This window comes from Ciconia boyciana, chromosome 4 (assembly GCF_034638445.1).
Source record: "Ciconia boyciana chromosome 4, ASM3463844v1, whole genome shotgun sequence".
Taxonomy (NCBI): domain Eukaryota; kingdom Metazoa; phylum Chordata; class Aves; order Ciconiiformes; family Ciconiidae; genus Ciconia; species Ciconia boyciana.
In genome coordinates, this window is record NC_132937.1 from 48,123,558 (window position 1) to 48,147,778 (window position 24,221).

Genomic DNA, 24,221 nt, shown 5'->3' on the forward strand with positions numbered 1-24,221 from the left:
GCCCGCCTCCCTGCCGGCGGGCGGCCCCCGCCCCGCTCCCGGCGGAGGCTCCCGGCGGAGGCCCGCGGCGCGGCGCGGCCCCGCCTCGCCTCGCCTCACCTCACCTCCGGGAAAGGCGCCGATCGGCCACGGGCAGAGGGCAAGGGCTGCGGCCGGCTGGGCGGCAGGTCACCGGCGGCCCCCGCGCTGCCTGCGCCGGCGATTGGCCAGCGCCGGCGGAGCCGGGCGGGGTTTAAAGGGCCGGCGCCGGGCTGCCCGTCGTGGCCGTCGCGCCGCGCCGCGCCCCGCGCCGGCCGGCTGGCCCCGTGCGGCCGGTGCCGTCAGCGGCCCTCGTGCCCCGCGGCGTCGTGGGGCCCGCGGGTGCTCCCTGAGGGAGAGCAGCGGCCGCCCGCCATTTGAAACGTCTGTGGGGGAACGGCACCGCTCGTGTGTGCCTGGGCTGTTGCTTTCTGTCGTAACCAGGAGCACTTTGCCTTTCCTTATTTTCTTTTTAACCTGATTTCAAGTAAACACCCTAAGTCCTCCAGCAGTCTGAAAAAATGCGGTTCCATTCAAGTGGGACTGGTACCACATGTGTTTTTTAACCGAGGAGTATCGTGGCATTGAAATGACGTTACAGGTTTCGGGCAACTTCAGAAGGTAAATGTGTGAAGAAGCGATGGGTTTTATGCTAGTTCTTGCTGTGCACTTGGGTGCTGTGCACTTGGGAAGTGCCAGTCCTGCAGTGGGCTGCATGTCATTTTCCTCTTTTTTTTTTTCCTATAGAAACTGTCCCAAGAAACTTCCAGGAACTCTTCTCTGCGTTAAACGTATACACAGGCCCTGGCAGGCTCACAACTCGGGAATGATGCAACCAGGTACTAAGTATAAAGTAGCAAAGAAAGGAATTAAATGCCTTTGACACTTGGGCTTCTTGTCTTACTCTGCCTTTCATCATGTGTCAGAATGTTTTCATGGCATCATCACCCATAATTAAAGGCTGACTTTGAAATCCAAAGAAATTAAATTTTCGTAATTAAAAGAGTGTTGAGACGAAAATTACGCTCTGTCAGTTGGCTTCTTAAACAGTGATACAAATATTGGATAGGATTCCCAGGATTCTTTTGGCACTAAAGAGTATCTCATTAAAGTTTCCAACACCAGTCCGTGAGAATATACGGCACCTCACACACCACCTCATAGTGGTATTTGACATCTCACCTTATAACAAGAATTAATCATATTTTTCCAGAAAGAGTTTTCTAGTTCAAGATTCAGATGTAGTGAGTGTCATTTTCAAATACTTACATCTGCTAATGTCTTGACCTGCAAGCGATTCTTGTTGTTAGTATAAATTCATTTTCTAAATGCAAACATTTTTGCAAAGGTTGGGTTTTTTTGGAAAAACTGTCTGAGAAGACAGCTATCTTCCCGTTTTTCCTCCTCCCCCCTTTGTTAATGGCACAGCAAAAATAGGAGAAAAGTAAGGAAAAACCAAATTTTTTTCTATTGTGGAGAATTGCTTAACATTTTTACATCAAGTCTTTCCAAGAACTGGAATTTTTTTTTTCTGATATTTTGAAAATGCCTGTGACTTTTAAAAGTATTTAATCTTGACCACACATAGTTTTAGTTTGTAAGGAGATACAAACTTTAAAAACATCATGGTAGGATGTATTTTCAGCTCCAGAGGTCTGACAGACTAGTCCATGTCAAACTTTCACTGTCAATTTACAGTATAGAGTAAGTGTTGATTTAACTGCTTATAGATGTAAGCACTTGCAAGGATTAAGGCATCTGGCCCAAGATTCTGCGTACATCATTGAAAGCAAGGGTTCTGCCCGCAGTTAATAGCTTTACCGAAGGCATTACATTGCTCACTTGAATAAAAATCCTTGCATAAGTCTTGGTTTATCTAAAATAACTAGCTGCCAATCATAGGAAAGGAACATTGAAAAGCCCTGTTCTGGCAAACTTCTCTGGGGTTTAATACGTGCATAAGGTTATATCTAGAATCAAAACAGTCTCTGTCATAAAGATACAGTGAATGACAGCAACAGCCAAGGGAAGGGGAAACAGGGAAGCTGACTCACAAAATGACAATCCTGTGCAGAGAGCTGGAGGATGCATTGGGCTACGTGTACTTAATTCTAATAGCTTGTGATCCATGAAGGTAGTAAGGTTTTGTGGAAAGATACATGGAAGTCTGTTAGATATGTGAGTGATGGGTGGTTGTGTAAAATGTTATGAAAAATTGAGATTAGCATAATTATGGGAAGGAACTGAAAAAATTAATAAATGGTGGCGTACTGAGAAGGAAGGAGAGAGAAATGCTGTAAGAAAGGATTAGAGAGTGAGAAGGCAGAGGACAGAAAAAATTATAACCAATGGATGAAATTACGCACTGCTGCTAACAGACCTGTCCATCCATGAGTAGAAGAATCCATTCTCCAAGTTCGTTGTAGTAGTGACTTGTGTGATGAACACGAAGGTGGCATGCAGCTTCCTGATGTCTTGCCTGCCACTGGTGCAGCAGAGGTCCAGGGGAGAAATTTCCTGCTATACGCTAGCTCCGCGCGAGATGGCAGTACTGCACTGGCAGCCAGTGACAGGTATTTCTTTAACTGGGCTTCATTGGAGAAAATTGTGATCGTTGGGTCTCTCACTGGTAAATTTGAGAGAATGTAATTTTCCTTCAAAGCAAGTTACCAAAAATATCATCCAGCCCCACCCACCGAGCCCCTTGCAGCCAAGCAAACCATTTTGGTCTGTCCACATTTCTTCTTTTCTTGAGCAGAAAGATATTTCAGAGTGCAGTAGGCCTCTGTATTGCAGCTCTGGTAGACCTCTGTATTGCAGAGGTCTGGTTTCTGTGGTGGGGTTAACATGGTGGGGCAGCAGACTTCAATAACATAAAAATGGAGATGTCGTGGTTTAACAGCAGCCAGCAACTAAGCACCACGCAACCGCTCACTCGCTCCTCCCTGGTGGGATGGGGGAGAGAATCGGAAGAGAAAAAGTGAGAAAACTCATGGGTTGAGATAAAGACAGTTTAATAGGGAAAGCAAAAGCTGCGCACACCAGTGAAGCAAAACAAGGAATTCATTCACTGCTTCCCATGGGCAGGCAGGTGTTCAGCCATCTCCAGGAAAGCAGGGCTCCATCACATGTAACAGTTCCTTGGGAAGACAAACGCCATCACTCCAAACATGTCGCCCCCTTCCTTCTTCTTCCCCCAGCTTTACATGCTGAGCATGACATCATACGGTATGGAATATCCCTTTGGTCAGTTGGGGTCAGCTGTCCCAGCTGTGTCCCCTCCCAACTCCTTGTGCACCCCCAGCCTGCTCACTGGTGGGGTGGGGTGAGAAGCAGAAAAGGCCTTGACTCTGTGTAAGCACTGCTCAGCACTAACTAAAACATCCCTGTGGAATCAACACTGTTTCCAGCACAAATCCAAAACGTAGCCCCATACTAGCTACTGTGAAGAAAATGAACTCTACCCCAGCCAAAACCAGCACAAGAGAACAGGCCGGGGGGAAACTGTGGCTGATTGCTAGGGAAATGGGGCTAGTTTCTGAAGAAAGGATTAAGGATTTAAGAAGTAGCAGAGAGAATGGAGGCTAGTTTCGCATAGGGCATTAAGAGCCACTGTGGTTTATGCATGTGGAGGGGAGGTAGGTTTGAGGTACACCAGACAGCAGACACTGGGGAGGAGCCCATCTGCAACAGCTAGGGGCTACAGCTCTTGCCTCTCCTTGCTGATACCTGCTTGCTGCTGCAGACGTGAGCTGAACAGTGTGATTTCACTGATACTGTGAATATTCATGGCACCATACTTGAAGACATTGCCTGTCCTGTTCCAGTTCCCATGCCCCCAGCCACATTGCTGCTCTTCATTTGAGTGACTGTGACAGAGAAATCAGAAACACCTCTAAAGAGCCACAATCAAATCCAGAATCTCTGTCCTGCTTGGTTGACTGATACCTGTCTTACCCCTCCATCAGTGTTGTGCTACCACTGTGTTTCAAATGCATAATGAAGAACAAGAGCTGGGTTAAGTGGTGCTGCTAAGTCTACTTTGGTACAGTGCCTTATTCATGATGTGCTGGCACGTCATCAGCTGGGAACTGTTGTCCTGTGGAGTACAGCAGTATAAAACCTAGGCTTAGGCATAGGCCCTTGTTCCAGTACTCCAGGCTATGGCCTGTTGACCACCAGTCTGTCAGGTCACAATATGGAGTCCACAGAAAAAAATCAGACAACATCACATATTGCATGGTGCTGTTGGATCGTTGGCATTTCTGAAGGCAGGCGCTGTTCCGCTAGTCCAGAAAGCTATAGGGATGGCTACCATTGCAGAAGTCCCAAGTGCAGTCATAAAGACATTTTGTAGTCATGCAAAACTGGCAGCCATAGCCAGGCAGTCATGTCTGCTTCGTTCTTGTCATCTTTTTAAAAAGATTTAAATGATAAGATGTATTTTCTCCACAAATAGTTGGTCCAAAAATAATTAAATCTTAGAAATTTTGGTTGTGGTACTTAACTAAAAAAATTAAGTAACCTAAAAATCGAAATAACTATAACTTGTGCCAATGCAGATGTTTATTGGGTAAGTTAAATGTGATTTTTTACATGACAAGAAAAAAGAAGGAACATAGAAGAACAACAAGAAGATATGTTTGAAAGAAAGCAAGTGTTCTTTCTCTTATCTTCATATGTAGTGCACTTGGATGAATCAGTTTGAATTTTACCATAATGATTTGTGTGTAAAACAATTAATTATCCACTTCAGTTTCATAATCCAGATTAAGAAGGAAGTAAATCATGCTAGAGATAGCCTGTAGAATTAATATTTGGAAAGGAGGTTACATCTGTATCAGTCTGCCTGATTGACTCAACTGAACTGGAATGATTATCCACAAAATTAAATTCCCAAATCTATCAACATTTTCCAAAATGGAACAGCAAATGCTTATTTAATACCTTATAACTTTAAAGCTGCTGGATCAAAATAGTTAAATAGTTTGAAAGATATAAAAATCAATGCCCTAAATTCATAGTCTTTAGCAAACCGATTTCCCTGGTTTACCACAGTGTATTTATCTGAGTACACTAGAAGTGTACTGACTGTAAACATGGATGACTAAGACTTTTTTAACCCCATGATAATTAATTCTTTAACTTGTGACAATTGCTTATTTTTATTTTGGGAATGAGTGTTCAGCAAAAAATCCAGATTTCCACTATTTTATGTTGATGACAAAAAATTACTAAATCCTTGAAGATTTTTGGGTTTTGTTTTCTTCTTACTATGCGACTTTTGAAAAAAGGAAGTGCGTGAATATATACAGATATGTGAACTTTGAAAATCCAACCATGTACACAGAGCAAATATAAACCTTTAGCTTTGACACAGCATTTTTTGTTTGCAATAAGGGAAGTCCCGGTGTTATCTAATCCTCTTAGTTAACTAAAACATTTAACAGCTTAGTAAAGTTGATCTTAAACTAGAAGCTTCCTCTTCATTCTAGGAATGTTTTTGTAGTTGTTTGTTGTTCTTACTGGAAAGAGACTTCTCAGACTGGTTTGTGACTGTTTTGCCTGGTTTTGTGACTGTTTTGTAGCTTTATTTTTATGTACATTACCTAGCTATATAAGTAAATTTGCCATTTACAAATGTCATGTTTATTACTAAACAATTTAAAACTTATTAAAATATTAGCTGAATTAGTTGTACTGGTTGCCTTCATGTCTGGCATCAGTTCCCATGATCAGTGTGCCTCTTTTCTGAACTGCAAGGACAAAACTGGATGGGTAATTTCAATTGCTGCTAATCAAATTCCTGATATTTTAAAATCAAAATCCAAATTCCATTGCTAATTTAACTGGTGAAATCTGCAACTGGGGAGGAACCTACTGGATAACAACATGTGGAATAGATTTGTTTCACCCTGTGACTTCAAAGTGATGAAGTTACTAAAGAGATATGCTGCTGCTTAATAATTCCCAGGGACAATGATTCCTCATCTCATATTTGCTCATTTTGGTTTTCCATTGGAAAAGAATTCTTGCATCACAAGTGCTGTAAATGCTAACCAGGTGATACCCACTTCCATGATCTGATCCCCTTCATCCTTCCTAGTGGGATTTGATTTAGTGGTTACTAGAAAGCATTTTCTTCACTGTAAGAAACTGAAGAATAGAGAAGTGTTTAACATTTCATTTTTTGTTTGTACTGTCCTCCTCATGTTGTCATATTTTGTTAGTCTAACGGAGCACTTCAGTATCTGGTCATGCTTGGTACCACCAGAGAGGTTCCCTAACACTTCTGCATTATTATTATGGAGTTTGTAGAGGTTGCTGTCCTCTCCTCTATGGTATATGCAGAGGTCACAGACGCTGTTGCTAGTATCACAGTGGGCTCTGGTTACCCTTTACAGCAGTCCCTGTGGATGTCAGAAGGATTTCCAGAGAACTAGATGTGCTAGGAGGCATGGTCTAGTAGACATCGGTTGGCTACACCCTTTAGCCCTTCTGGTGATGAAGGCAGCTTCGTAAAGCCAGGTGTTAACTTTAGTCACCAATCTTCTGTTTGACCTGCAGTCTTTAGATCCACAGAAAGATTTTATACAGGTAACACTGCATATTAAAAACCAAATGTGACCAATACCCAACCTATATATGCTAGGTATGCTACAACACACTGTAACCATGACAACTGCTCCCTGTAGGCCCAGGGAACTGTTGTTACCATGTAGCCCTGTGATACTCTATTTACATTCCTAGTAGCAGGCCATAAGCTTTGTACTGAGTTTGCAAGGCCTCAGGGCTGAGGTTTTTCAGGCCTTCTCTGTCTAAACTTTTCTTGACCTACCTGCAGCTTGGTGTTATTTGGCTTGTCTCTGGCAGCAATTTCGCTAAGTGATCAGTTTTCTATAGCTAATTTGTTTTATTCTTGTTATCTTTGCATGGTACCGCCATGATTTTATAACTAACATAATTATGTAGTATAGACAAATGCAGGCTTGGTATGATAGCAAAAATTTCTCATTTTTATAATAAACTGTTTCCCCTTTGGCCATAAACAACACTTTAAGTGTACCTGTCATTAAGCTTAGTCTAATCTGTATTCTTCCTTCAGCATACAGAGGGTAAATGCACCTTTTTATACAGTTCCATTGAGGTACTTGTTTGAAAACAGGGGAGAAGTGCAGCAAAACCAAATGTGGCTATCCAAAGCTGCTTTCCTGTGCTCCAGAAACCTCATGAAGGATGCAGTTGTACTGTGCATAAGCTGCTTTTAGTTCCCAATACAGAAAATGTTTCCATATTCCATTTCCATATGGAAAATGGAATTAGTTTCAGTAACTCATGCATTATAGAAACTCAGGCTTGTCTCTAACATCAGATTCAGCAATAAAGTGCAACTAAAACTATACACCAATAACGGAGCAGGGCATGTATTAATGTTGGGGTAGACGTCAATCATTAAGTCAGTAGGCCAACAAGAGAAACAAAGGTGGAAAGATGAATTTCTGTACAGAAAATAATATATCATTTTCAATTACAACTAGTAGTTTTGTGGGTAGTAGTAAATTTGCAGGTAAGTGCATAAATGTTATTCAGAGCATACGGCAGAATACAGTAAAGCATTCCAGCTATTGCATTCCAAATGCAGTTCTGTGTCTTTTTGTTTTGAAAGGTCTCCGGCACACACAGCATGGGAACAACAGTTGTTGGCACTGTGATTCTGGCTGAAAGGAACAGTTCTGCATGTCAGGGAATCAGGCAGATCTGACAGCACAAGCGAGGTGAGGCTGCTGCAGCTCCATGCCCACAGGTTCAACCAGTATGAGCTGAGCATGTATTCCCAGTAGGCACATACACACAGAACGCATGTATACACTACATTATATGCATACATACACACACAGCCAGCCACACAGATGACGCAGACAGACATGCAGAGCACTCGCACAAACAGCATCAACTACTTCATCCTGTTCCTCTCTCTGGCTGAGCAGGCCAGAGCTCCGCTGGTGGGAATATATATACATACATACAAGGTGGATTCCTCCCGCAGCTGTGCTCAGACATTCAGTCTGCCTGCTAGCTGCTCCTGGATCCCAGTCTCCTCGTCTAACATCTAGACACATGAGCCCACAAGGTCTGCAGCCCCTCTCCAGCTGCTGGTAGTGACACCTCCCTTGCATCCATAAACCCTACTCCCCCACCCTGCCCACCTAGAGCTGGCCAGAAGTCCCCTCCTCCCCCAGCACCAGCCCCTCATGGTTCCTCCCTTAGAGACATACAGGCCCCCACACCCCCAGTGGGTCTCTCCCCAGACCCCATGGTCTCTCCAGCAGCTGTCTGGGACTCCTTTGGTCCCTCCGATAGGGTCCCAGCTCCTCCTGTGATCTTGCCTTCAGGGACCCTCACCCCCTTCCTCCCAGGCCACCACCGCACGTACCACTGGCTCATCCAGCTGGATCTTTGCTGACGCTCACATGCTCACACACCCTCTTGCTCCAGCCATTGCACCCAGAGAACATGGGCCTTTGATCCCCTGTCCCATCCGAGGGGCTGGCACTTGGCGTCACTCAGGTCTCCCCAGCTGCCAGCACCCAGACACAAGGGCCCTCTAGCCCATGGTACCAGTCCAGCTGCTGCCACCACAGGCACAGGGCCCCCTACAGCCAAGGTCTCACTCTAGTTGCTGGCACTGAAGTCCACTCACTCAGTCTCTAGTCACTGCACCATGGACACATGGGTCCTCCAATCCATGGTATGACTCCAGTTGCTGGCACTCAGAGCCCCCCATATACACACATGCGCACCCTGAATAAAGAGTCCCTCACCCATGAAAAGAGTCAGAAAGCAATTTAACAAGAAGAGGGGACAGACTGCACTAACGGGGCGCAAGGCATGGCCAGACAAGTGCCTCGACCAGCAACTGTTTATATGCAACTGATCCTTTTTATCCTCTTACCCTTCTAGCGTCTCACACTTGTTCCGCCCAAAATCACTTAGACCTATCCCTTTTCCCACCTTTGGTTCCTCCCCTATGCATCTCATAATAAGCCCTGTGCAATGCCAAAATGCTCTTCCTCTGCAACTTGTAATGTGTCCCACAGCACACAACCAGGCAGCAGCTGAAAGGGGCTGTGGTGTTGGCTCATTCAGGTGGGCTTCAGACCTGGGGCTGAGGCTGTCCTGGGAGAGCCCTGGGAGGGGCCCAGGCAGGGTATTCCTTCCTCTGAGTCCTTTATTTGGCTTCCCACCTGCCTTGGGGCTTCTGTTCTCCTCTGTGCTCATGGAGATGGGTGGCTGATGGGCTGGTATCTCCTGTGATGGGCCTGGGAGCAGCAGGGACAGGGTGTTATTTGGGCTCCCCCACCTGCCATTGCCTCTCTGTGGGAGTGCAGAGGAGCTCTTATCATAAAACCTAACAATCCACATCCTCCTTTCCGAGGGGCTCATGTTATATGATTTCGGAAGATTTGGACCCAAGTCAGTGAATGAAACCGATCTTTGTCAAGCACCTTCCACAGCGCTGTGCTGTATCAACAGAAAACCCCATGGCTTCCAGGTAGGGATCCTGGTGAGTTCTCAACCACCTGCCTGCTTATGGCCCATAAAAACATTAACTACATATTGCAGATGGCCGTAGCTGCTATTTACGGCATAGAGAGCGTAGGGGTTTGGGTGTCCTTCCCCTCCTTCAGTACAGATCTCTGCCACGTGCATGCTGCCATGGGTTACAGTTTTGAATTTGCTTTATATTCCACCCTGTAAATGTACTCGCTGGTAAACTGTTCTGACAATGGCTCCTTGGTTCTTTGGTAGATTAATTTCCAGAGTAATATTCTTACGTTGGGGTTGCTTTCTTTCAGGAAAGTAATGGCAGAGATCTTGTTAGGGTTATGTTTCATAATGTAAGAAACATTATCACAGCAAAGACACTGTATACCACACTATCTTATCAGATTGTCTTATCAGGTTATTGAATTGGGGTTTTATCCCTCAGCAGGATCTTTAAGAGGCAGGGAACAGAGCTATTTAAATAAAGTTGGATTGCTTCTTTGTCTCTGGAGAAGCAGCACATAGCTCTTGGACTTTATGGCCATCCTGGATGCTGTGTAATCAGCCTTTGACGCCAGCCTTCCTTCAGCTAAGTAGAGTTCACCATGCAAGCCATCCGTTTGGGGCGTGAAGGATATGATTTCACCATGAAACAGTGTTTCCTGTTAGAAAAGGAAAAAAATAATAAAAGCAAGCAGCCCCGCTGCCTGAGCGCCGTGCCGCTCCCCCCGTACCCCTTCTCCTGCCACGGAAAGCAACGGAGAGCGGCGCTGGCGCCCGCTTTCGGTTTTGTTTCCTGAGAGCCCGTGACTTTCAGGAACGGGAAGGTCGCCCGGGAGGGCTCCCTGGCCCGCTCCGGCTGCAGCTTTGGGAAACGCGCGGCTGGGAGCTCGGCTCCGGGGCTTTTCGGGCCAGCTTTCCGCGGAGGGCCGCAGCCGGGAGGATTTCCCGGCGCAGCGTCTGCCGACGAACCCGCAGCGGAGGCGGGCGGGGAAGGCCCGGGCCGGGGTCTATGGCACCGGGTTCGGGCGGGGCGGGGCGGGCTGAGGTGGGACGGCCGCCGCTCCGCAGAGCCCCAGCAGCCGCCGCCGGCAGCAGCCGCCGGGCGAGGCGGCCCGCAGCGCCCCGAGGCTCCGCCAGGTAGGGGCAGCCGGGCTGGGGGCGGCCGGGAGGGTCTCTGCCCCACCAGCCCCGGGTCCGCTGCCTGGGCGGGAGGGCGGGAACGGCTGTTTCTCCCGCGGAGGGGGAGGCGGCTGGTCCCGGCACTCAGCCCGGCTGGGGGCGCGGGGCCGCCGGCAGCAGGTTTCCCCGGGTTGGCTCTGCACGGACCTCGTCCTGCCCTGACGCGTCCATGGTACAGGCATGTGTCCATGGCACAGGCAGCTGCCGGAGCCTTCCCGGGTGCTTTCTCCCGGAAGGCTACCCCGGTCATATGTTTTGCTTAGGATTACCCAGTGACAGGCAAGACTGAGATATTTGTCTGGAAAATCTGTTGCAGAACAGAGGTGAAACAAACAAACAAAAGCCCACCAGCCGCAGTGTACAACTGTGTACAACATGCTGTAAAACTTGTGTGTGTATATGTAGATGTGTGTGTATATACAAAGAAACAAACAAACAAAAAACCCCCCAAACCCAAAAACCCCTGTCCTGGTCTTTTATTTGCTCCTAATACTTACATGGAAGAAGCAACTCTGTGACCTCAAGGCAAGCAATAAGGAAGAAGAAACTAAATTCATGACATTGAAAGCTAGCTACATCAATGGCTTCTGTGGTCTCGCAGTCACTATTTTACAAATTTGTTTCAATGTCTTTTTGTTGCTCTTTTTTTCTGAGCAAATATTAAACCTGTTTTAAGCACAGCAGAAATCAGTGGAAATTAACCTTAATCAGTCTCACCTATTGCGGAAATCCACCCCCTCAACCTCCTGAGGTAGTTTCAGGTTATTAGAACCTAAATGTTACATTGAGCTATTTCATATACCACTGTCTCTGTGTTCCTCCCACACATCAAGTAAAAAGGTTAACTCTTAGCAGCTTTGTGTGTTATGTGTTTTTGCTTCCATGACAGATACTGTGAGTGGGCTGTCAAGTGGAAAGAAGAAAATAGTCCCTGAAAACTTTTAAGTGGTCATATCACAGTATTTGAACCCTTCTGAGAATCTCAACCCTTTTTTGAGATATGCAAAGACAGCATAAGTGGGTGGACTTACACTGAAACGTATGTTTAAAGTTGTATTTTGTGCTGTTGACCAGGTTATCCCACTACGGTCCGCAAGTTAATGTAAGTATATCCTTTGGCTCCTAATACTTGGGGTTTTTTTTCTGTATTCTTGAATGACTTCTAGGATCAAGAAAAAGAAAAAGACAGTGCTCTTTATTTTTTGCTAAGCTAATGCGTAGGCTTAACAGCTCTTCTTGCTCTACACAGTGGCAAGGCAAGGGGCCTTCATTGTGCTCAAATCTTGGGGAGATAATATCTGTTTGTACCAGAGGCGGGTAGGTTATTCCTACTTATTCCTGTTATTCCTACTTATTCCTGTTATTCCTACTTATTCCTGTTATTCCTACTTATGATCTTTGCAGACATGAGCAAATTGTGTAGCACCTTACACAACTTCAACAGCAACAATTTCCAGTCATTGTTAGCAGCTCTTTGGTACCGCTTGAGATTAAAACCATAGGGACCTTGAGTTTGTGTAGATGGATGACTTCTTGCTACTGGTGTTTCAAGGACTGTTGCTCACATATAGCTTTGATCAGATGACATGTTTCTTAAAATATGGCATTTTATGTGCTAATTTTCCCAACATTTCTGTCTCTGGTTACAGTGAACCACTGTTAGCAATAGAGAATTTTCCCTAGTGGGGAATTTTCCAGTAATGGGGAAGTTTCCTAAAGAAGTAGGTGGAGTTACATCAACATCTAAGTTCTGTCACAAGAAGTCTTGGGCAAATAGTTCTGGTTTTTCTGTTTTCTTAATTTGATTGTGAGGGAAGCATACAGCAGCAATACTGAAGAGCATTTTGCACAGTGAATATCTTTTTGCTTTTATAAAACTGTGTTTGCCATAGATGTCAGAAACTGGCAGGAGGAGAGAAGGGGCATTGTGGTAGGTTCTGTAAGAAAAATTGTGAGAAGATCGCAGCTTTGGTAAAGATCTTTGTTTGTCATCTAGGTCTCAACCTGCTTCAACCAATCCAGCCAGGGGATCCTTCTGCTCAGGGTGAAACAGGAGAAGGGTCTGTAATGTTTATTGCAGCTGTTTTTTTCATTCACATCTGGATTTGACCTGGACCTATTTTTTTGTCTCTGAAAGCGAAAAATTGATTACAGCAGCAGACTTTCTCAGTCTGGAGGAATTTTGTAAGTAATAGTCATACTTCTTTTGTGTGTGGTAATGCTTGTTTTTGTCTACAGTGGAGGAAAGCATGCAAATTAAAGTTCAGCAATTGCAGCATACAAGCATGGGTCTTAGAATCGTAAAAGCTTACTTGTTGTCATCCGTCTTCCAGGAGTTAATCAGAACACCTCTCCTGGAGTTCATACCAACATTCAGATTTCCTGACAAAACAGTGGGTATGGTTTGCATGCATGGGTATGTGTATCTTTCCATGACTGTAGTGCACATGCTATTTGTTCTGAGCAGTCTCTCAGCTACAGCCTCTACTTTAAAAAAAGTAGAAAGTATTTTGGGGTTGAGTGTTTTACAACTCTGGTCATTCTGGCAGGGGGAGCGTGGAGAGGTGCATAACTATACCCATCAGTCTCAGTGGCTTGCTCTTCTGCAGGCTTGCCTCTAGAGTAAGTGTGATCAGAGCACACTTGTGAGATGGGTATGCCTCTATCTTGTTTGAGAAGCTTTACTCTGGAGCTTAGTTGGTGCTCTGGACTGCTTGTTACTCAGGCAGTGGCATCATGATGGCATCAGTGGCATCATGAGGCACTCTCATGCGTGCACGCCACCAGAAACTCTTAGTTACCCACAGGATTAGGCAGCAGTTTGCTAGTGTTTTTAAGAACAACACTTGTGGCTAAGGAATGAATTGGGTGTCTAATCACGTTAAGAAGCCTGGGATTTACTTATCAATGAAACAGCGCTTTCATCCTGAGGATCTTATTTGTATTTTCCTGTCGCTGTTAGCAGAACATCCTTTTGTAATTGCTTATGTCTGCCTAACAATGTATTAGATTGATTCCCTTTCTCAGCTCCATCTGTGTTGCCTTCTGCAAACCCGCTATTGGGATCAGGCAGCAGCAATCTGAGGAAAAAAGTAGCTTGAATCAAATTCTTATGACGAGTCTTAATTCCCTTAAGCCACAACACTGTAAAGGGCCATGTGTCTTATGATTCAGGATAATATTGTTACTTTATTATCATCTTAAAGTTGACAACTGGAGAAAGAAAGACAAAACATCTTACCAAAAATGGTACGAGTCGCAGTCCAGATAGAGTTCCATCAGTTAGGAAGCATGACGGGTATTACAGTTGCCTCATTTCTTACGCAAATGCTGAAACTACCACTAGAAAACAGTTGAAGGGCAATCTTTCCTTATTTTTGTGGCTGTTTGGGTATAAAAAATGAGGACTTTATTTAGATAAAATTCTACAGTTCTCTGTATTCACGAAAGACTTCCATTACAGTGAGTTTGCATTTTTCTTGAGAGTAATTTGAAAAATGGTGGCAGTGTTTGATACTAGTATTGCTCTGACTTAAAATACACAGTTAGCAAGTGCAGTGGGTGTGTGAAAGTTAAGAAAGTAATGTATGAGTTTACATTAATCAGTGTTTTATAATGTTAAAGTGTTGTGTAGGAGTATAAAAGCTATGTCAATAAAGAGGGGAAAAACTTCTGACAGAAAATGGAAATAATTTACATGTTCAGAGGTAAAGCACCAGAAATTCAAGAAAATAGATTTTAATTGTAGGCTGGCTGTTTTTGTCACTGTTTTGCAAAGGCACTATTGTGTAAATACTTGTTAAGTGATTAATTACCAGATGAATTCTGCTCACAATATATGTAACTTCACGAGGCCCGTTGTAAGTACTGTGAGACCAGGGGTTATAAAACAGGGTATGTTCACAGTATGTTAAAGTAAGGCAAACAGGTGGGGAAGGACTAAGTTCTATTTCTTCCACTGAATGTGTATAGAAAACCCCTCCATTCTCCTCCTAGTGGGAGCAACGGTCCCTGCTACAGTTTAGGGGAACAACTGGGTATTTGTAAGTATTTATTTACTAATTGACATATAGTGATAAAGCATATATTTTGTCATAACCAAGGACAAATGTTTAAAGCAAATAAAATTACATGTTCTTCCTGGACCCATGCAGGAGGTTTTCTGCCTGATCATCTACTGTAGTTAAAGGTGCAATTTTGTCATGTTTTCAGCTAGAGTGGAATTCAGTGCCTTTTGTCCAGTTCTTTGTGTGGAGTGACTACAAAGTGTATTTTACAATGCAAGTTAGAAAATAAGCAGATATTTATATTTGTCTATTATTTTCTTGTTTTAGGTTCTATCTACATCATGGAAAAGCCTTTGCTTTTGTATATATTTTTATTCTACTGGCATTTCCTAAATGGTAAGAAGCTGAGTCATAAGAAACAATAGAACTGCTTAAGTATGTTTCCTTTCCACGTATAAGCACAGAAATGTTAATTCCTCAGTTTTCCTTCAGGTGCTAGCATTTGGGGTTTTTTCCTTAATGTTTTAAATAAAAAGGTCTTAGCATGCTTTTACGCTAAACTAGGTATGTGTTCTTAATATGTGTGCTTTGATACGGGGACAGGTTGAAATCCCTGTTGGTGTTTCAGCATAGACACCATTTCAGACAAGGTACTGTTTGCATTAAACAAAAAGTCTTATTGGCACTGTCAAACCTGGGAATTGTCATGTATTCCCTAACATTGTGTGTAAAAACAATTGACATTTATATAAACAGAACACTCGATCTGAGGCACTAACAATTGCCCGTTACCATGGCAGTGTTCTGAAAGCAACAGCTGAGGGGCTGTGCACACACATTCGCCTGTTTTTAGTACAGCATCACACTGTGTGTGTGCACAAAGCAGGTGTTTGCAGGTTTAAATATCATAAATAAGCACCTATAAATAGGTGTTTGCAAGTGCATGCAAAAATGTTTAACTTTTCTGAATAGGGCAGATACTTTTGGTCCTTAAAATGTCATATGTATATGGTAAGACATGACTTCGAAGATTAGGCTTATAATTCGAAAATTAAGTTTTCCTCCAAATTTTGTTTTTCAGCTTTATTCACAGTCGAAGCTCCTCAGTCACTCTACACTGTGGAACATGGGAACAATGTGACCATGGAATGCACATTTCCAGTGAATGGGAAATTAAAGTTTAGAGATTTAAGTGTCAGCTGGGAAAAGAAAGATGAATTAAAGAAGCAGGTTTATGCACTTCTCAAAGGAGAGGAAGACTTTAAAAGTCAGCACAGTGACTTTAGAGGAAGAATAAAATTGTTGAAAGAGAATCTGAACTTGGGACAGTCTCTCCTTCAGATCACTGATGTGAAGCTCAGAGATGCAGGGTTTTACCGCTGTGTTATTGGCTACGGGGGAGCCGACTACAAGACAATCAACCTGAAAGTTAAGGGTGAGAGTGCTACTGCAGGAGGTTCAGTGCTATCTGGTACTGTTAAAAGATTTCAGAAGAGTCCCTGAAGTAAGACATGTCTGGCTTAACATTTAAAGAAACCTCTACAGAGGCAGGAGCCGCCTCATGGCCGTTGTGCAGCTGTATAACTTTGTGTTTCTGTCTAGGTTGAATCCATGTTGTGTCCTTTATTTCCGTCAACGACATATGAGGAATGGTGTTGCAAAAACCATTTAGACAGGACAAAGACCAGAAAGCTAATGCAATTTTCTAAATAGCACCAAAATTGTAATAAATCCTGTACCTCCAGTTACTATGGAGAGACACAATAGTGATATTTACTTTTCCTGTCCAGACTATTATTTACAAAATCCAAGCTGATGTACAGAAACTTGGCCCAGGGTCTGGGGATAAAGAAAAGGTGTCTTGTTAATATATGCTGTTCTTCTGGCTTCCTACTTGTAATTGTTTTCTTCCATTTGTTTAGCGCCTTATAGAACTATAACCCAAGGAGTGGTGAACACAGGAGAAAACAAATGGAAGTTGACATGTCAGTCAGAAGGATACCCACAAGCTGAAGTGATATGGCAAAACAGAGAATATGAAGATTTGACTGATAAGGCAAACACAAGTTATGAAGCTGGAAGTGACCAGCTGTATCGTGTGACAAGTACCCTTACAATCAAAAGTAGGATTGATGAGATTTTTTACTGTATATTCTGGAATAAAGAGCTGCAAGAAAATACATCTGCCATTTTACACATATCAGGTAACATTTCTAAATTTTATTTATGGTAATACACTTCGAGGTACTATGTCATTTTGTCCCAGTTGAATCAGCCATGATTTGTTTCTTTTTCCTATCTAATTTTAAAAAGGCCAAAAAGAAATACCTGTGTTGTTAAGTTTTGCTATGAGTGTACACTTCCACCATACTAACATGTTCATCATGCGTGTGTGGATGGAATTCAAGGATAGCAATTTTGCATGACCTACAGTTATGTGAAAATTGAATCTGAGTGTTAAAAAAAGTTCCATTATTTGAAAAGCATATAGCTTGGAGCCTGGAAATGAAACCCTCCCATATAAATTAAACACACCTTCCAAGAATCTTCTGTGTTGCTGATAGTAACTGTCAAATAAATTTGAACAATGTGATCTTTTCCTGCCACTACAGCCTTTGCTTTGAGCATATTTAAATTTAAGAAATTGTACACAGATTTTTTTTCTCATAAAATCTGGATTGAAGGAAGATGCATGAATGGAGAAGACCAATACAATTTCTCATTACACCTTTTAACTGGGTGCCACCCCTACTGCTTTTGCTTTTGGTTACTCTTTTAATTTCTGCATTGTACCCTGATATGCTTGCACAAGCTTTCAGCCAGACTGGAGACCTCATCCAACTCAAATATATTTCTGTTTATGAGATTGTTACTTGGTCAGGTCATTTCTCTGGTCCTGTTCACCATGCAGTTTTAAAAATGCCTGTGCTGGCACACTTTTTGGGACTGACAGGGGGTGGAAAGAGGCAGCTGAGAGTGAGAAAGCCAAGTCATCCTTTCAACGAGTGGTGAGCGGCCAAGTTTGGTTTTAACAAGAAATACCTCTGGGATTCAGGGAGGCCACTTACCATTTGCATTCAGAGCTTTACCAGATGAAAGGGACTCTGTTCTCTTTCTCAATTAGCTCCTTCCTGTAGTCCTGACAGGAAACTAAGCTAGATGTAACACTTTGTACCTTGGTGACAAGCAGGATTTGTGACGGGAATCAAAGGCACTATCCCATGGAATGCAGGAAGCAAAGATAAATATGAATATGTTCTAGCTTTTTTTCCTTTATTGGGATAATGAGATGTGGTAAAGTGAACCATCAGCACCTCACCTTAGAAACAATCTAAAATGCTGTTATTGTGTCTGAATTACTCATAACAAAAATAATTTGGTGAAAATGAAAGCAAAAGGGAGTAGCCTATGCGATTATGTAATGTCTTTCCCCCACTTGTTTTTCTCAAAGATTCAGCTGATGGTGTTCTGTGGACTGAGAGCAGACGCTTTGTTGGAGCAATTCTCATTGTGACTGCTTCCTTTGGATCACTGCTTCTATTTATCCTCTACATAAGAAAAGGTATTCAAATTATTTATTTTAGTGTATCTTGGTTATTATCAATCTGTTCTGTTAATTCATCCTTGCAGAGGAGGAATGAGATAATAAAAGTCTGCCTTAGATCTTTCATCCTGAAACCACTACATTTTTTTACCACATTGTTTTTTTCTTTTTCTTTTTCTGACTTAGTTAAATACTAGCACATTAGCACAGTGGAACAGGTTGCCAGCCCCTCACAAACCATTTACCCATGCATTTCTATTAATTTTTCTTACAGGTAATGATGTAGAGCATGAGGATTATTGTCTAATCTATTCAAACATCAAAGCACAGTTTATGAAGCTACTGGAAATGGAAGTTTCCTATTCTGTGTCCTCCCTTTTGACTGGGGACCAGAATGCTGGGAGCAGACAGGGCACTAAAGGTTTTTTAGGTTTTTTTTCCTGCGTTCTCTGAAAAATTTCACTGAACTGTGAGCACGTGTTTTTTTTAAGTGATCTAATTGTTATGAATTCTACAAATATCTTTATTCTGGTTAAAACACCATAAAAATGGTGGACTATGTATGTCCAAGGTTTTGAGTCTGAAAGAGTTTTTTTCACAGGAGGGAATATTCCCACTATGGCTTCATACCAGTTGATTCATTTCCTTGTTAAGTTTTGAGCTTTTTCAGTTCACTTCACTGACTTGAATTGGTCATTTTCAGCGTCACAGTATGCTGAAGAGCTAAAACATTGGCAGTAATTTGTTTTCACTTGCTAGCTAACCAAAGAAAAAACTTGGAGAAGTAATTTTTAGGGTATCTGAGCATGAAAAGAATATGGTTTGCCCCCAAATTAAAGAAAACATGTTTGAAATGTGTTGCTTAACCTGAAATAAGTAGTTACATTTTTTTTCTTTGTTTTGTTGTTTGCTTTTTTTTTTTTTTCCCTTTCCTTGGAGGGAAGGTAGGTGTGTTTGAGGATTTTATATTCAGGGCTATTTTTTACTTTTCATTTTAACAGATACAATAAAGTCATGCAGATCTCAGAACATCCGTAGGACTCTTAAAAATGTCAAAAGGAAAGTCTTTTTGCTGAATATTCTGGTTTTGGCCAGAACTCTTCCTCTGTATAACAAATTTGTGGATTTTTTTAGCTGATGCATAGCTACTTCTTTTTTTCCAAATTACTTCTCAAATTTTTTTTTTAGTCAAGTTGTCTGCAGAGGAAAAATGCAAGAGGCATTGAGGCTGATACAGTACTCTTAGCATTATAAATATCATACTGGCATGACTCTGTAAATTATTACAAGAAATGCTCCAAAAACGTGAACAAGATAGTTGACTAAATGCTCCTCTCGAAACTCTTGAATTTTATAGGAGATGTAAATGTGTGTAGCTAGCATGAAACTCAGCTGGAACTAATGCAAAATCTAGTTGTACTGTCTTTTCAAGTGGTACCTCAAAAGCTTCCACACTTTCTGAGGCAGTATAGCAGAACTGTTGGTTTTCCTGTCTGCCAGATCTCTTTTCCACAGTGAAAACCAGAAACAGCCCTAATTTCTGTCTGGAAATTACACAAAACCATCTACAAGCAAACTTTACACTGAGTGTTCATGTTCAAGTTCCATAAAATAAACACAAGATAGAACTAAATGTGGATATTCAGTGTTTTGGTCACAAACTCATCTTCTGCATTGGCACTATGGAAACATGTCCTGGGAGAAGTGTTTGGAAGCTTAACAGGCTTACAGGTGATGCTAACAGGCTGCAGAAGGCCTGTAGATAACCCTGCATGTATGAGAATATACTTATCCTAAGAACATGATAGGAATAGGAGCAGAACATGAAAGTGGAAGAAGGGACAGCAAAATCCTTGACTTCTCAGAAGATTCCCATCTGGGGATTTCAGTGAAGGTCAAAAGTTTCCTAGGTTGCTTGAGTAATATTTATTTGTGCATATACATGATAATGTATATACATGTCATTATGTATGTGATTATCATGATTATGTTATATATATGTGTGTGTCATAAACTACAAGTTGATTCAGAAGCTAAAGTAGTAGCAACAGGTTTTTCTTTTAAAATCCAAGCTGTCCTAGATGACCAGACAAGTGATTCTTTCAGAACAGAACCTCCCTGGAATATGGGCTTTTTTCCCCTCAGAAAGCACTAAGAAGGTGATTGCCTTCTTGTTCCCTGTTGCCCAATATCTTCAAATTCTGGGTGAAAATGTACAATGGAAAACCATTTGAACAAGTATTTTTCAGTGATCTTAGTGTATAGTATTAATGGAGTTCTGGCTGAGGAATGAGGAAAGGAAATTGGAAAGGAAACTGACAGACTGGGGGCACTGAGGAATATATTTTAAAGTCTTTGAAGAAATTGAGTGTTTTGAGAACCAATGATTACACTATGCTGTGTGCCCTTCCACCAGTGCGCTTAAGCCCCCATTAGATCTAAAGTAAGTATTTTGTTTTCTTCTTGATTTTTCTCTCTTATTTTATTTCAGCTAGAGCAAATAAGGACAACAGAACACCTGTGGCTAGTTCATCAACAGCAAGTATGTACATTTGGCATAAATCTAGCTCAGTGTGATTCTTGGGGAAATAATTGCTTGAGAATTTGCTTTGTAATGGTAACAATCAAATGCAGCTTTACATTCAACTTTCATTTTGCTTTCTACTTCTCATTTATGTAACAACTAGAAATTACAGTTGAAGAGTGACCTTTCATTACTATGTCAACATCTTGAAAGAAAAACATGAAAGCAAAGCATACTTGTTCCAGGAGCAGATGCAGTCCTGATATGCACAAGAAAAGGATAGAGTGGTGTGCTGTGTTTTGGAAAGTCTGTGATAGGATGGGACATGCTCCCTGGAACATATACCTCAGGATGGCAGCACATCCTGGTGTGCAGACCCTATGCTGCAATTTGAGCCATGTTGGCATGATCCTGGATCCTGCGTTTCTCCAGTATTATAGCGTGCATTTGAGGGTCTTTGTGACAACACTGAGGACAGAGGGTATGGCCCTGTTGAGAGAAACACAGGAAAAAGTTTTAGCTTCCCTAACAGTTTCTTTTTCCTCCTGTTGAGATACTGATATATTTGCTATAAGCTAAGCTCAGTGAATGGCCAGTACCACCATGACAGTGAGAAATGGAGGGAAGAGTGGAGACAGTTAATATCTACAGTGGGAGAGAAGACATTAAAATCATTTAGCCTCCTCTCCTGATGTCTCATGGTTGTATTTTTTAATTTGTTGTATGGTTTTATTTGGAGACCACTTATTAAATTAAACTGCTGTGTGAAAGCTCGTACTGGCAGTTGGGGTTTTTCCTAAGAAAACCTCTCTTGAGAATATTTGCCCACAATGCACACAACATTTGGTATTAATCTCTTCTCCTGATCTTCATTTAAGTCCATAGTTCCTGGATGGTCTGAGATAGAAGCTTTTAACAAAGATTTATCACTATATGAAAAGTTTAAGCTATGCTGACTGTTATCTGTGTGTATGTCATTTATTTAAAGAGCTGTCAAAAGATAAGGATACACATGACTACGGAGATGCTTCTTTTGAAGATGAAGAGCTGAAATGTAAGTATAAATGATAAAGGGAAAAATATAGCAAATTGCACACAGCATAAATCATCCATGGTCATCAGAGCCTTAATTCATGGCTGGTTTATTTAGTCCCTTGTTTCAACAGAGTCTTCAAGAGAAGTACAGCCTCCCATTCTCTGTCTTACAAACTCACCATCATAACTCATTGTGTAGTGGGAGTTATATCAAATAATTAATCTGGTTTAAAAATAAAAAGAAAAGCAGAAAATTTGTAGATATATAACAACCCAAATTAGTCTTTTCTCTAGCTCACACTTTTGCTACAGAAACAGTTATGCCAGCACAACTGAAGGAGTGGTGATGGCAATGGCTAGGGAGACCTTAACCCATCATGGCCACTCAAGCAAGTCTCAAGCCGTGAGATTCTGTCTCAGCAAAGCAAGAAAATAAATAACCAAATCTCTGAAATCTCTGAAACATTTCATACTGTGGTATCGAACAGAAAGGTGAAGTTATTGAGGTTTTTCTTTCACGTTCTTGCTGACTTCTAAAGCACTTATATTAATTACATCCCGAATCCCTCCCTGATACACTTTACTGGTGTAAACATAAACAAAGGTAAGCCTGGTGGTCCTGCAGGTATAGATCTCCAAGTCGGAGAGTTAGGGCCTGGAGATATGCTGCTAGGGATACCGACAGATACAGCACTGAATGTATTTGAAAGACTTTAAAAGAAGACTTTAAAAGAATGGGGGACCTAAGCCACAGCAATTTCACTGTATTTGCTAAAAAGCACTTCCCACCAGTGTGTTTGAACTACCACTTTATTTCCTCCCATGATCATCTTTTTCTGTTTGACCTTTTAATTAATTTCATTTTAGATCTTTAATTTTGACAGTGAAGGAAATTATTTTTGGTACCTCCAAACTCTAGGAAAGAGTCCCGAAGCCATGAAGTGTTCTGTGACTTCATCATTTTGTAATTTGATAATTTTTTAATATAATTCTTCCTTTTACAGATATGCAAATTGAGAAGACCTAGAGAAAGCAGGGGAACCTTTTTTCCTCTGTGGTGAAAGTTTGACAGCTCAGATGTTCTGTGTTCTGTCTGTTAAGGGGGATATTAATTTTTTGTGTTTATTCTGTGGTGGCAATCTTCTTACATGTTGTTGTAATAGAGGAAAAACTGCAATGAAGTTAATAGAATCATTGTAGCATAAAAAGTCCTTGGATTCAGGCTTCTGTATATGTGACTAGGTATGGAGGTATTTATTTAAATGTCTAGGTTCCTGCTTTCTCAAGTATATGCACTTTCAAAGACACATTTCATTAAAAATATCTTTAAGGTAAAGCACTTTAGGTCTATGACCATCATGAATTTCATACCTAGTTCTTGAATAGGCCATCTTCTGGGCTTTTTTTTTTTTCCCACCTGAGCTCTCGGTTCCCTGCAGAGATTTTGTTTTCCAGCTTTTGAAGAACTTTTTCAATACTTTGATCCTCATAAAAGATAAGGGTGCAACAAGACAAGATGCCATAACAGACAGGGCATCTTCTGTCCTTATTGTGGATCTTAAAATACCAGATACACACAGCTAAGCCTGAAATAGATGCTGTAACCCTCTTGGCAACTACGGTTTGGAAATTATTAGATAATACTAAGCTTCTTGATCTCTTTCTCTGAAAAGTGTTTTGGGAATTTAATTTCCTTGTGATAGCTAGCACTACTTGGTTACTGCTCATTACTCTTCTGATTTACCATTTGGGGATAATGCAACTCTTCAGACATTCAGGAAGAACAGCTCTTGATTTGGACTGCCTTTTTGTTCATCTTGGGAATAGAAGAAAGAGAACCTTCTCACTTCTAGGACATGAAATACATGCTCATGTAATTACTTATGAAATGCTGAGGGAACATGCTCCCATTTCTTAAGCTGTTGCTTTGTTACATTTTGCTAGGTGTGTAGCTTTTTTTGGGGTCATACACCGATGAAGAATATTTATTACAATGCTATTCACAATTATATTTTTTTAATAAAATACGTTTTGTTTTTCTTGTGTTTTTTCCTGCTCTCTTTGACTTGTCAATAAGTAGTGTTAGCACTACTTGTGTTTTTTCTGGGAAAATCAGGTGTCTAAGATTTGGGTATGGAATAGTGTCTACACCCATGTCATCCTACAAAGAAGAGACAGTGGAGATCTGGAATCTCATTGGACCAGGTTTTATTTTTCAGTTTAAAATAAATGAGTCTGTTGTGCAGCCCTAAGGATGTGAATGCAGCCCTCAGCTCAGGGCTTCAGTGCTGGCAGTATTCGATCTAGTTAATGTAAAGTTGTGTTTAATGCATCTCAGCAAGCTGCCCTATATAGTAGGATAGAG

At 41.8% G+C, this 24,221-nt stretch overlaps 2 protein-coding genes across 5 annotated transcripts in view; one reads left to right on the plus strand and one right to left on the minus strand.

The window, feature by feature from the left end:
• Positions 1-265, minus strand: part of PLGRKT (plasminogen receptor with a C-terminal lysine) — a 30,200-nt gene extending 29,935 nt beyond the window's left edge. Inside the window, exon 1 of one of the 3 annotated variants that reach the window (XR_012042202.1) lies at positions 105-265. The gene's annotated coding sequence lies outside the window, so the exon portion shown is untranslated. Of the gene's footprint in view, positions 1-99 lie in introns of all 3 variants that reach the window. The other 2 variants (XM_072859833.1, XM_072859832.1) reach the window with 2 other exon arrangements.
• CD274 (CD274 molecule) lies at positions 106-23,848 on the plus strand. Of its 2 annotated transcripts, XM_072859830.1 has the most exons (13): positions 106-639; positions 766-857; positions 7,685-7,793; positions 9,455-9,571; positions 11,636-11,848; positions 12,743-12,930; positions 15,081-15,149; positions 15,835-16,188; positions 16,676-16,957; positions 18,205-18,315; positions 20,789-20,839; positions 21,810-21,875; positions 22,861-23,848. In XM_072859830.1, exons 7-13 carry the CDS (start codon positions 15,095-15,097, stop codon positions 22,881-22,883), a joined length of 942 nt encoding a protein of 313 aa, XP_072715931.1. In that variant the 5' UTR covers positions 106-639; positions 766-857; positions 7,685-7,793; positions 9,455-9,571; positions 11,636-11,848; positions 12,743-12,930; positions 15,081-15,094; the 3' UTR covers positions 22,884-23,848. The 2 variants fall into 2 exon arrangements, with proteins under 2 accessions (XP_072715931.1, XP_072715932.1); XM_072859831.1 differs by lacking the exons at positions 106-639; positions 766-857; positions 7,685-7,793; positions 9,455-9,571 and adding an exon at positions 10,586-10,704.
• Positions 23,849-24,221: the final 373 nt, after the last annotated feature.